The following is a 13,103-nucleotide window of genomic DNA, read 5'->3' as shown; positions in this document are numbered from 1 at the left end:
TGTAATTAATTTTTCTTATTTTGTTTTTATTTTTTTTATTTAATAAGGTTTATATCGTGTGTGTCTATTTTAAAAAGTAATTTTAATAATAATAAAAAGCCCAAACTTGTGTGAGATGGTTTCACGGGTCGTATTTGTGAGACACATCTCTTATTTGGGTCATCCATGAAATTTTTTTATTTTTTTATGATAAAAGTTTTACATTTTATTGTAAATATCAGCAGGATTAACCTAAATCACAGATAAAAATTCGTAAGATCATCCTACGAGAGACCTAGTTTAAACAAAACATTGGAGAAAAATGAGCATCAACTTTGGTGCAATGCTGAATCTTCAAAATAGGACAGCGCCAAATTGAATACGCTATCCAAACAAAGCAAGTATAAATAAATGCCATTCGAGGATCACGAGTGCAGCCAGGCTATATTGCGCCACAGGAACACTACACACCAACCTGATAACTCTGCACATTTTTTGCATTCTCACTAACGTGCGCGCTGAGCCAACTGCAACCTCATTATGGCGATCTCTATGCAGTTCTCTCGTATCTCTTCCCGTGCCGACCTCTTCTCGCCGGATACCAGAATATTCAGGCAACGGAAGCCGGCATTCGTCAGGTGCACCGCGGCAGGGGAAGCTGCCCCGTCGTCTTCCGCCTCGGTGGAGTCGGAGTTTGATGCGAAGGTGTTTCGCCACAACTTGACTAGGAGCAAGAATTACAATCGCAAGGGTTTTGGGCATAAAGAGGAGACTCTCGAGCGAATGGGTCAAGAATATACCAGTATGTCGCGTTGAAATTTCCTTTATTTTGCATTATTTCATGCTCTTACTCTTTCTGATGAAAGATGGTGGGAAGTGTTTTTTTTTTTTGTTCCTAATTTACTTCAGATCCATTGTGTAATTTACCTGGATTTCGTATTGATTCATGCTTTTGGAGTAATTTCAGGCGATACCATTAAAAAATTGAAGGAGAATGGGTACAAGTACACCTGGGGAAATGTTACCGTGAAGCTTGCAGAAGCCTATGGATTTTGCTGGGGAGTTGAGCGAGCTGTCCAGATTGCATACGAAGCTAGAAAACAGTTCCCCAACGAGAAGATTTGGATCACTAACGAAATTATTCACAACCCCACTGTTAATCAGGTTTCTTTTCCTTGAATTCTTACTTGCAGAATGGCTTTTGGTACAAAATTTAGTGTCATTTGATATGAATGAGTGCTTGAAAGGAAACATCACCAAATGTGGTCACTTCGTAAGGTCAACCTTTCCGAATCACTCTTTTTCCCTCATTTTCTTGAAAACAAACATTCAATTTCTGGTTGTGATTTTTTGCCTTCGAGGTTGCTTGATGGCAATCACGTTGAACCAACAAAATCAACGTCGAGGAACATTTTTGTGGTGCTTGAATTGTTCAAGATTATTTTTTGTGTTTGATGCGTTGTGATATGTAGTAATATTGGTCTAAAAATATTGAGTGCATTCCTTTCCTTTTTCTTATTTTTATTATTATTGGTAAAATCATCTGTAGAAAGAAATAAAACTTAATAACTATCAAAGGGAAAAATTATAATTGCTGGATTGCATCTCCTGTACACTGCCGAGTTACATGGGTATCCTTGAATGTAAATCCAGAATATATTCCCTGATTCTTGGCTTATTCATGGGGTTGCATTACTTTTGGGTCACCTCCTGTGAACTCGATTTTTGGGAAAATTGAGTTAAGATAATAACTGGTAGTAACTTGGCTATTTGACTTTCTACCAACAGAAGCTTGAAGAGATGGACGTGAAAAATGTTCCTGTCCACAATGGAAAAAAACAATTTGATGTTGTTAACAAGGAGGATGTTGTTGTTCTTCCTGCTTTTGGAGCTGCTGTAGATGAGATGATGGTTTTGAATGATAAAAATGTGCAAATAGTTGACACCACTTGCCCATGGGTGTCGAAGGTACTTTTTTACTATAAAATTTTTTGTTCTATTGATCATCTTTATCCAAAACAAAGTGTGTGTGTCTCTCTCTCTCGAGTTCTAAACTTTTGTTTTTTACAGGTTTGGACTTCGGTCGAAAAGCACAAGAAGGGAGAGTATACGTCTATTATCCATGGTAAATACTCTCACGAAGAAACTATTGCAACTGCTTCTTTTGCTGGAAAGTATGTCATTGTAAAGAATATGGCAGAGGTAAGTTTAATTTTGTGCTTCATTTCAACTATATTCTTTATCGATCACAGAGAAATTAAAAAAGATTGGTGTAGAAGTAGTTCACATGTGGTTGTGACTTTAGAAATGCTGTAATAATTACAGGCAACATATGTATGTGATTATATTTTGAATGGCGAGCTTGATGGATCCTCGTCATCCAAGGATGCGTTTCTCGAGGTAAGCTGGGCATCTTATGCTGCTGAAGTTGAACTTTATTTTCTGTATTCAGATTTGAAGAGATTGTTCCCTTTGCAGAAATTTAAATATGCTGTGTCCAAGGGTTTTGATCCAGACGTAGACCTTGTAAAAGTTGGTGTTGCAAATCAAACAACAATGTTGAAGGGTGAAACAGAGGAGATTGGTTAGTTACAAACCAGTGTCTTAGTTTCTCAACATGTTAGTATTGTGTGGCATGTGAATTGATGTTGGTCTTTTATCGTACAGGAAAATTAGCCGAGAGAACCGTGATGCGCAAGTTTGGAGTGGAAAATCTTAACAACCATTTCATAAGTTTCAATACTATTTGCGATGCAACTCAAGTAAATTCTATATCTTCTTTTTCTAAATATATCATACCTACTTTTTTGTCCTTGATATGATTTGAAGAACCGTAGAGTTTTTATCTCTAACGATTCTGTTTTGTTGACTTGGTTTATGAATATGTGTGTGTGTGTGTGTGTCTGTGTGTGTAAAACACAGTACAGAATGCTTATGATTGTCCTTTAACCATTCAGTTCGGTGCATCTTGTCTGACATTTAGCCGTTATATTTAGGAGAGACAAGATGCCATGTTCAAACTGGTTGATGAGCAGTTGGATCTTATACTAGTCGTTGGTGGTTGGAACTCAAGCAACACTTCGCATCTTCAAGAAATTGCAGAGGAGCGTGGAATCCCGTCTTACTGGGTCGACAGCGAGAAAAGGATAGGTCCCGGAAACAAAATAAGTTACAAGTTAAATGTACGCTTCTACTGACCATTCGATCTCGTTATCATCTATCTGGTGCAGACATTCGTTGATGTTTTATGTTCAAATTTAGTGAGAGAATGCATAACTTAAGATTTAATCAAAGCCTAAACCCATGACAAAATGCACAAAGGGTTAAAATTTTACTGGTGTGTCTTAATCTAGATTACAATCATTACTTAATTATGTGGGTGAAAATGGTGGATAGATATGGTAGGAAATCTTTCTTACAATAACTAAATTATTACCAGCTCATATAATAACGAAATATATTCTTTTATTTCTAACATTTTAAAGTTGCATTTGACAGCATGGTGAGTTGGTAGAGAAAGAGAACTGGCTACCAGATGGTCCTATTACAATCGGTGTCACTTCTGGTGCATCGACGCCTGATAAGGTAAGCTAAATTTGCTCAACTCTCGAGAATTTTGAATGATTGTGGGCTGCAGCTGATCTATTTTTCGTGGGCATTAAATGTTTTTTTGCTAGGCTGTTGAAGACGTCCTAGCGAAAATTTTTGAGATAAAGCGCGGGGAATTGCTGCAATTAGCATAGACCATGCTATAACCAGTATCACGTAGATTTTCTGGGAAGCTACTCGTAATAACCTATATTTTGGCTAGAAGAGGTATGGAGGAACGAGTTATTGTCCAACTATTCGTAGTTGAACGAATACATATATATATGTATGTGTATATATGTTTATCTGTAGTTATATTCACTGATAAAAAAAGTACCTGCACTATTTAATTTGTATTTGTGAGAGAGAACTGCGGCATGTTTCCTTGTTATGGAAAGCCCGAGTTTGTTACTTTTGTGCTTCAAACAATTCAATTTTTTGGTGTTTTTATGTTGTGATATAAAGATCTGTGTTTGGGCTAATGCGGCGCAAACTCAAAAGAGTAGGTATCTTGTGAGACGGTCTCACGAATCTTTATCCGTGAGATGGATCAACCTTACCTATATTCATAATAAAAAATAATACTTTTAACATAAAAAGTAATACTTTTTCATGAATGACCCAAATAAGAGATATGTCTCACAAAATACGACATGTGAGATCGTCTCACACAAGTTTTTGTCAACTCAAAATGCAAGAGAAACAAACAGGACGTCTCTATAAATTTTTAAAATTATGAATGAACTAAACACTTGTTTCTTCTCGGTTCTTTGGCTATAAAATTTGTATTAGCCGATATTATTTATTTCAGTACTTTTCCTGAAGAAAATGAGTCCAAACTATTTTCATTGATAGTACAACATCAACTGAGACATGAAAAGATACGTACACTCTTGGTTCGTAAATTACGTAGTTAAAAATCGATTTTCATGTTTAAAACCTGAGACGAAATCATAATTTTTAACAGTGCAAGACCAGAATTGCAATTAAATTGTATCTACCGACGTATCATCATCATAATCGTCAGCTACATCGAAAAAACAACTAAAATTGCCAAAATCGCAAATTTTCCTACGATGATCGATTAGTACGCTTTTTTTTAATATACAGCTTGTGAATTTTTATTTTTGAGTCAAATAAAACAGGCTCAAATTTTGCCATATAAATAAATTATTAAAGTCGTGAAGAAGTTGCCAAAATTGAAGGCTTGAAGTTTGCGTTTGTAGGTTGACTTCCAAAATAAATTATTACTGCTGTTGTTTGGAGACCGGAGAATCCAGCGACAAGTATTGTCTTAATATTCATATTGATTAATGTATTATTTTGATGGTAAGTAATTAATAAACTTAATTAATTGCATTCCATTATTGACTACGGCCGGTTGAATTATAGCTGATAGAGTTAAAAATTCAAATTAATGCTCATTTATTAGTCAACTTCGACAACTTCGGCGTCGTGTATGTCGCCGGCGTTTCGGCTTTATTTAATCATTTTTCATCGTGACATTTCCAAAAGAATTGATCAATCAGTTCGATAGATTTGATGATGTTATCTTCCTCGGATGATTTCGATTGTAACCAAAATTGCCAACTTTTTATTCACGACTCTCTTTTTGTTTAATTTAGGTACAATTTACGATTAGCAGTCCGATACAAGGCATTGCATGAGTGATTTAATAGATAGCTTGTACGTTGACCGATGATGGGAATTAATAGGGACATCGATCGATTCGGTTTAGGTTTTGGTTTTCAAATATCTGATATGAAAACAGACCATATTATTTTATATTTGGCTTTGTTTGCTTGTACGACGATTTGGTTGGTTCGGTTTTGGTTTATATGGTTTAATTAATAAATTAAAAAATAAACTAAATTGAATGTTTTATATTGAATTCTCAGTAAACATTTGAATATTTTCTAGAACTCTCTAAAAATATCAAAGATTGGATAAATATATAAAACTTGTAATTTAATCAAAATATAATAAATTAATTACGAAAAAATCCATTAAATTTTTTGCATTAATACAATTTAAATATTTTAACATATGATATATAAAATGGTTAACTATTTTAAATATATGTTATATGTAAAACAGCCCATTTCCGGTTTTTCTTAAAAACCCGAAACCGAAATTAGCAACCAAAACTGAGCATATTTTTTTAAAAAAAATCGAACCAAATAAACTACAATTTAGGTTTTGTTTTTTACTTGAACAGTTCAATGAACATAATTAGTTGAAAGGAACATAATAAAAACACTTAAAAATAATACTTAAATAATTTCAGTTTAAAAAAAAAAAAACTGACGCAATTTTGACATTTGGATAAACGTAGAAAAAAGTACTTTTATTTTTATTTTTAATAAAAACAGAAGGAGAAAAAACATATTTTCATATATTTTTTTAAAATAATTTTTATGGACAAACATTCTATGTTTTAAAAAATCATTATTTTTTTTTTAAAAAAAAAAGGTTTCTCCAACCAAACATACTCAAAAATCACACCTATTGCGTGACTATGGGGCGAACCAATATTTCCAATTCTTAATGGGCTCATTTAAGAAATTGGATTGGGCCACATGTTAAAAATTTGGATTAATTTTGTTCGGAAGCCCATTGATAAACAGTATGTAGGTTTGTCACTCACCGTTCCGGAAATTACCTTCGATGAAAGATGGATGCGCCGAAGCCTGAGAAATACGACGCCGTTCCGGCCACTGCTTCCGCGTACCTCGACCGCCACTACTGGTCAGCTGCGAAATTCCATGTATCTTCTTAAGAATTGTAACTGAGTCATTTTTGTTACCTGTGAATCAAATATTGAAGTTTAGGGACCAGAGATTTGCCGAGGAAGAGCATTACGAATGGTTCAAAGACTATTCTCATTTCCGGGATCTTATTCTTCAAGAAATTGAACCCGATGCTTCGGTGATTCTCTCGTTTTATATATTTGCTGAAATCGCTAGCTTATTTCCGGGATAAAAAAAGGAATGATTTTTAATGTTGGGTTACCAATAAAATAGGTATTGGAGGTCGGTTGTGGGAACTCTCAGCTGTGTGAAGAATTGTATAGAGATGGAATTACCGAGCTGACCTGCATTGATTTGTCTCCAGTTGCTGTGGAGAAGATGAAGCAACGATTATCTTCAAAGGGCTTTAAAGGTGTTCCTTATCTTGGATTCATTTTTTTAAATCTTTTCTACTAAGTTGAGGGCATAGGGCTTGAACCAATTCTTGATTTTGTTTATTGATAATGTTTCATTGTTTTATTACAAGAATTTAGTTCCTAACAGCTGATGCGATTTAATTCTCAAGTTGTTTGTATTTTGGCTTGTCTTGTTATAAGAAATTAAAGTAGTGGAAGCTGACATGTTAGACCTGCCATTTGAAGATGAATGTTTTGATGTTGTTATAGAGAAGGGAACCATGGTAAGTTTGCATTATTAATCATCTTTGTCAATAGAAGAACATCATCTCTTTCTTTTATAGTATATAATAGAATTAGATCATTAGGAATATTTGTTGTAGGTTTGGTTTATGAAGAAAAAATGGATGGATGAGTGAGAGCTAGAGGGAATGGGCAGGGGCGATTAATCCATCAGAGTTTTTTAAGTTTGTATAAGTGTATATGTACACACAAACATATTTCTGTACCGCATGTAAAGATCGTGGATTTTGCGCCTTTTTTATTATTAAAGAAGAAACAAAAAAATTGGAATTTTTTGTTTCTGGCTTAGCTACCAGAAAGAACAATCTTGTTTCCTCGATCCAATTCTGTTCTTCATCGGATTGGTTTGGTTGGTAGGGGATGAGCTGATTAAGCAAGTTGGACTACATGAAATTAGAGCATGAACGCGTTAAGGTTTTTTAGGCTCCTCTCAATAATTTCATCTTCATCCCCCTTTCGCATAAACTGTTCATTTTGCTGGATAAACAAGCGTACAAGGGGCCGTTTGGTACATGTGATATGATAAATGAGGCACATAGAATCAAACTGTAAAATATATTATTTTATCAGCTCTAGATCATCCCATCAAATATGCTTAATAGTCCCTCAACCTTTAATTTTAAAGGGAGTTTTTACTGAGCATCATTTTTTATTTATTAATTTAAAATCTTTATTGAGCCTCTTTTTTTTTGTTGCATAGGATGTATTGTTTGTTGACTCGGGTGATCCATGGAACCCAGAACCTCTAACAACAGAGAAGGTTATGGCATTGCTCCAAGGTGTTCATCGAGTTTTGAAACCCTGCGGCGTTTTCATTTCAATCACATTTGGTCAGGTAGAAAGAAAAGAACTCGATGATTCCCATTACTTCCCACCATAACAATAAAACTGATGAAACTTAGATTTTTGGTTCTGTAGCCTCACTTCAGGCGTCGTTTCTTTAATGCTCCCACATTTACGTGGTCTCTTGAATGGAGGACATTCGGAGATGGATTTCATTATTTCATTTATATCTTGAAGAAGGTTAGTTCCTTTAAGATACTGTACTGATTAGCTAAACTGAAACATGGCAGTGAATTATGATTAATAATGTCTTTCATAGTTCTCCATGAATGCAAACTGATCTTGTGATTGATAAGTAGCAAGTATAATCTTTCAGGGCCAAAGATCATCACATGAGATCGAAAATATCGAAAAGATTGGTGTGCCATTAATAACTCTTTACCATGAGGAATTAGACGACGAAGACTATTTGTTTCGAACAGATGTAGATGGGATTTGAAATCAGATTCTAAAGGTAAAGATGATAATTTGGCTCTTTTTCCTCTTTGAAATGAACTGAACCGATACAAGTCATCTAACCTTTCAAAGCATTGTTTTCATATATTTGAAAATGTTCAGGATATCATTGCTTCATGTATTTTGATACTTGTTTCAATCTTGCGGTTTCCCTGACATTGACATCGAGCATAACATCACGTGGCTTCTCATTTGATTGGTATTCTTACATTTGGAGATATGGAGGTGCCTATGAGTCCAACCTATCGATGCTACTTTTGTATGTTCTGTATGGGTCCTGCAATCAGCTGCATCAAGATGGTGGAAAGGAATTAGAAATATTATATGTTCTTCAATCTTCTTGGTGCTTTTTCTGGGAGGACTCGTTGTATTTTAGATGAAAAATAGTTCACAAGAATCGCACTTGACATTTTAACATTTATGGGGAGTTTATTTTCGAATGGGTTTCAGCTGATAATTCTGCGGCCTGAAATTTTTCTTCTTCTTCTTCTTTTTTTTTTTGTGATTTTATAACTTATTCTGGATTTGAATATTAAATATTTAACAGTATCTTTCTCAGCTCAATCTTGTGGCAAAATATGCTTGATCACTCGACAATCAACCAAATATTTTTTTTGAACAGTTGGTTAATCATATACCAACATATGAGAACCTAAAACGAAGAGGAAAAGATTATTTTCGTTCTTTTGAAGAATGTAAATCGTAAACAATTTTAGTGAGAGTAGGAATAATTCAAAAGCCATAGGTTAGAATTAAAAGTTATTCGTGGATTGGATGCATACGTACCTTCTCATTATTCTGTTCAATTGCCCAGCAATCACAGAGAGGAATAAGCAATCAAAACTTCTTTCGGTTTAGAAAACTCCAGCCTACACCACACAGTATACAGTAACGTACTCTCAAATTATATACAGTTGCCAAATCTAAAATTCAGAAACATGATGACCTTCAGTACTATCAACAGTTGACTGCATGCTAGCTGGCACCGCAGCTTCCACCATGCACGTTCCATGTTCTCCGTCAGGGTGATCACAGTTGGACCGTTCGATCTGTGAAAACTCGCTCCCTTCTGATCGTACGGTAGATAAGGAGTATGCATATGCGGAAACCCCGACGAGATACCATGGATCACAATCCTGCTATTGTGCAATAGGTCAATCGTTGTAATCTTCACGTAGTTGATCCTCATCGGCGCCAGGGATCCACCTCCGCCGGCGGTGGTTACCACCAGGTTGTTTTCAACGTCCATAGTCGGCAATATCGTGGTTGAAGGCAAGCTCACCAGCTCCGCCCCAGTCAGTCGTCTGTTTGGAACCACATGATACCTGAAGTTTGACAAGTAGGAATTTCCTTCTCCAGAAAAGATGGAGACATCGTCAAGTGCGAAAATCGTAATCGATTTCAGTTCCGAGAGGTGCACAAACTTCACACGCATTGCGAGGGAAGCGATGCTGTATCCTGTGGCTCGTAGGCGGAGGATAGTGTCCTTCAACATCAGGCGCATGATAGACAGAGACGGAGATGGTACGGTCCTGGATGAGAGAGACTGAGCAGGGAAAGAGAGTGACGCCATGCGCTCGACGTCGCATGAGACAGGAGAGAGATGCGAGACAAATCCCTGGAGACCGTGAATGACGACGAGACCATTGCTGAAGAGATCAGGATGCGAGATCTCCACTCCGTTCACGAAAACCTTATCCTTGTCATTGTTCGTGACGGTGAGGCAGCGGTTGGGGGCTAGGGTTTCTATTTTGGTACCAAATATTAGAGTTTGCAGGAAATGCAGGGGATAGAGACCTGGGAGAGAGAGCTCCTGCAGTAGAAGCGGAATCGAACACGAAGGACAGGTGAGGAGCGAGGCGTCGGAGGGAGCGAACACAGTTATCGGAGTGGTGGTGGAGAGGTTGGCGGCGAAGGCTGCGGTGGAGAATTCCTGGAATCCGAGAGTAGATAGAATGGTGGAGACGAGAGCTGCATTGAACGGGTGTGAGTTCGGCTGGAATGTGGCGGACGGAGGGGGTGAAGAGGAGGTGCTGCCGTTGGTCTCCGTTTCGAAGGCTACTGCGGCGGAGATAATCAGAGGCAGGAGAACGAATCGCAGAGTCATTGAATCTGTGGAGTGTGAAATGCATGAGTCGAAAGTGAGAATGAACGATCGAGTGTTCGGTTTTTATAAAGCAACTAATGGTGGGAGAAGGATTCGGTTAGTCTGTCGGATTGACGAATTTACCCTTCTGGTTTCAATTAATTTTCTCGATCGCCAATGCCCTTTGTAACCGTCAGCTGTTAGCTGGGCTTCTCCACACTTGTTGGGCTTTTATGTTTGGTCCAATAAGGATCATAGGTTTTTTTTTGTCGGGCCTTTGTTAGCTTGACTAGTCCAGGGTTTATTATTATATTTATTTAATAAATAAATTCTTGACTTTGGTGATCTAGGGTGTATAAAGATTCTAATTGACTAGTTTTTCTTATATATACAAAATATTTTTTGATGTAAAAATTGCATAATATTTTTTAATGGAATATTTTTTTTAAAAAAATCTACTTGATATGGTAGCTTGTTTATGAGTAAGTTTTTTGTGAGACGGTCTCACGAATCTTTATCTGTGAGACGTGTCAACTCTATCGATATTCACAATAAAAAGTAATACTCTTAGCATAAAAATTAATATTTTTTCTGACTCAAATAAGAGATCTGTTTCACAAAATACGACCCCATGAGACCGTCTCACACAAATTTTTTTCCTAGTTTATTCGAATATTTTAGAAGTATTTGTATTTAAATTTATCGGAATTGAGTTGAATCGACGTCATTTTTAATGAAACTGAAATATCATATTAAGTTTTGTTTATTTTTTTTATTTAAAAAAAACAACTATAATATCAGTTAAAAATTATTTTATTTTTATACAATCGAAAATGAGTATGTCTTTTGTGAGACGGTCTCAGGAATCTTTATCTGTGAGACGGGTCAACGCTACCGATATTTACAATAAAAAGTAATAATTTTTCATGGATGACCCAAATAAGATATCTGTCTCACAAAACACGACCCGTGAGACTGTCTCGCATAAATTTTTGTCATTGAAAATAACGTGTATTGTCCCAATCAAATTTTCAATTACACAAAAAACTCTTGTGAGAAGTTCTTTTGAGTCAATTTTGCGAGATGCGTCTAACTCATAAATATATTATTTTTTTGTATTGTAAATATAAACATGATTAATCTATCTCATTAATAAAGATACGATATCTCGTACTATTTCAATGATTATTTTTAGATTGCGCAATAATCAGTACAAGATCGCCCCAATTAAGGACCACATTAAATGAAATCTGCAAGACTATAATCAAACAATGATTTTTTTTTTGGGTCCCATATTTCAAGAACCTACAAAATAAAACTTATTAATAATTTCAACGACTTGGAGTTCGAATAATAAAACTTATTAATGGTGAAATAATCGATGCGGTCAGATGCATTCTGTGTATTAAATTAGGCTGCTAGCATGTCTGTAAGATTCTTTGGAAACTTACAATTGACTTGCAAGAAAATTGCAGGTAATATGGCTAAACAAATGGAGATATTGGAAACAATCCCATAAAAAAAACATTTGCTTTTTTGTTTTAATTTTGGACCAACCAGCAATGACAAAAAAGTGCATCAATTTCTTAAAGTGGACAGACTTCAAGGCCTATAAGTCAACAATATTATGGATTTTACAGACTAAAATATGTGTATAATCTTTACTTTATCAATAATTTGTTTGTTTGTATTGATGGAGCTAAAAGTTTTTACTAAGGTAAAACAAATGTTAGAAAAATGGGAAATTTTTAGGTGATGAAATACTATTTTTGTACATTTTTTTTGTGGATGATGTACAATATTATTAAAAAAGTAGAGATTTCAAAATGATTATTTTATGAAAAATTGTGCAATATATAATGAATATGGCAACTGAAAAAGAATGAGATTATTTATGTAAAGTATAAATAATTAAATTTGGCTTAATTATTTTCCTGGTTGAAAATAAGGGAATTAACCATATATATTTTATGGTATAACTTCCCACTTTATAATAAAAATAGAAGTAGGTCTTTTGTGATAAGATCTCACGAATCTTTATCTGTGAGACGGGTCGATCCTACCGATATTCACTATTAAAAGTAATACTTTTATCATAAAATGTAATACTTTTTCATGGATGACCCAAATAAGATATATGTCTCATAAAATACGATCCGTGAAACCATCTCACACAAGTTTTTGCCTAAAACTAGAATTGATGGTTGTACAACCGATACCATTCATTTTGAGAATATCGAGCTCATTTGATATCAATGTTCTAAATTGAGATGATGTCTAGAATTCGAGACTAATTATAATTAATATCTTTTTTTTTATAAAAAAACATCTAAGTTAATTTTTGAATTAAAATCCTATACATGACCAAATTTTTTTCCACCAAGTACCATAAACATGAAAAGTAGATTCCTTTTGTGATTAGCATCTCTTTTTGTTATTGTGACTTGAGGGGACTAGGCCATGCAAAACAATACCTAAAATTAGCCTATTTCTTGAATCATTCCTTTATACTTTTTGTTTTGACATTTAAACTTTCACTTCTTTTGAGGTACAAAAGCTAATTGCTATGTAAAAAAGCCCTTTTCACCACTTTTTAGCTTTACTAATCTAATGTGACTAATGTATATTTTCAAATGACTTATTCATGAGGATGAACTAAAAATCAGAACCCATTTTCCAAATATATGAAGATAGATTTATCCA

The 13,103-nt window shown here is 35.0% G+C and overlaps 2 protein-coding genes and 1 pseudogene across 3 annotated transcripts; 2 read left to right on the top strand and 1 right to left on the bottom strand.

The window, feature by feature from the left end:
- Positions 1 to 403: 403 nt before the first annotated feature.
- On the top strand, positions 404 to 4,013 carry LOC140812253 (4-hydroxy-3-methylbut-2-enyl diphosphate reductase, chloroplastic-like). Its single transcript, XM_073170481.1, has 10 exons — positions 404 to 781; positions 947 to 1,143; positions 1,768 to 1,947; positions 2,050 to 2,181; positions 2,305 to 2,379; positions 2,458 to 2,563; positions 2,647 to 2,741; positions 2,976 to 3,161; positions 3,478 to 3,564; positions 3,657 to 4,013. The coding sequence occupies exons 1-10, from the start codon at positions 520 to 522 to the stop codon at positions 3,720 to 3,722; spliced, it is 1,386 nt and encodes a 461-aa protein (XP_073026582.1). The 5' UTR covers positions 404 to 519; the 3' UTR covers positions 3,723 to 4,013.
- Positions 4,014 to 6,196: 2,183 nt separating this feature from the next.
- On the top strand, positions 6,197 to 8,795 carry LOC140813109 (uncharacterized). 2 transcript variants are annotated; one of them, XM_073171542.1, is made up of 8 exons: positions 6,197 to 6,315; positions 6,399 to 6,495; positions 6,591 to 6,729; positions 6,914 to 6,996; positions 7,716 to 7,850; positions 7,934 to 8,038; positions 8,175 to 8,312; positions 8,417 to 8,794. In XM_073171542.1, exons 1-7 carry the CDS (start codon positions 6,242 to 6,244, stop codon positions 8,295 to 8,297), a joined length of 756 nt encoding a protein of 251 aa, XP_073027643.1. In that variant the 5' UTR covers positions 6,197 to 6,241; the 3' UTR covers positions 8,298 to 8,312; positions 8,417 to 8,794. The 2 variants fall into 2 exon arrangements, with proteins under 2 accessions (XP_073027643.1, XP_073027642.1); XM_073171541.1 differs by having other exon boundaries at positions 8,175 to 8,795.
- Positions 8,796 to 9,237: 442 nt separating this feature from the next.
- Positions 9,238 to 10,421, bottom strand: LOC140811106 (fasciclin-like arabinogalactan protein 21; annotated as a pseudogene).
- Positions 10,422 to 13,103: the final 2,682 nt, after the last annotated feature.

This window comes from Primulina eburnea, chromosome 14, assembly GCF_022965805.1.
Source record: "Primulina eburnea isolate SZY01 chromosome 14, ASM2296580v1, whole genome shotgun sequence".
In the NCBI taxonomy this organism is placed as follows: Eukaryota; Viridiplantae; Streptophyta; class Magnoliopsida; order Lamiales; family Gesneriaceae; genus Primulina; species Primulina eburnea.
This window is presented reverse-complemented; position numbering and strand designations above follow the sequence as displayed.

Bases quoted from the DNA above. Each gene is read 5' to 3' on its own strand.
- LOC140813109 (XM_073171541.1), top strand. From the start codon at position 6,242: ATGGATGCGCCGAAGCCTGAGAAATACGACGCCGTTCCGGCCACTGCT. The intron at 6,997-7,715 runs GTAAGTTTGCAT...TTTGTTGCATAG, and splicing joins TTATAGAGAAGGGAACCATG to GATGTATTGTTTGTTGACTC. The intron at 8,039-8,174 runs GTTAGTTCCTTT...ATAATCTTTCAG, and splicing joins TCATTTATATCTTGAAGAAG to GGCCAAAGATCATCACATGA.
- LOC140812253 (XM_073170481.1), top strand. From the start codon at position 520: ATGGCGATCTCTATGCAGTTCTCTCGTATCTCTTCCCGTGCCGACCTC. The intron at 2,380-2,457 runs GTAAGCTGGGCA...TTCCCTTTGCAG, and splicing joins CCAAGGATGCGTTTCTCGAG to AAATTTAAATATGCTGTGTC. The intron at 3,565-3,656 runs GTAAGCTAAATT...TTTTTTTGCTAG, and splicing joins GTGCATCGACGCCTGATAAG to GCTGTTGAAGACGTCCTAGC.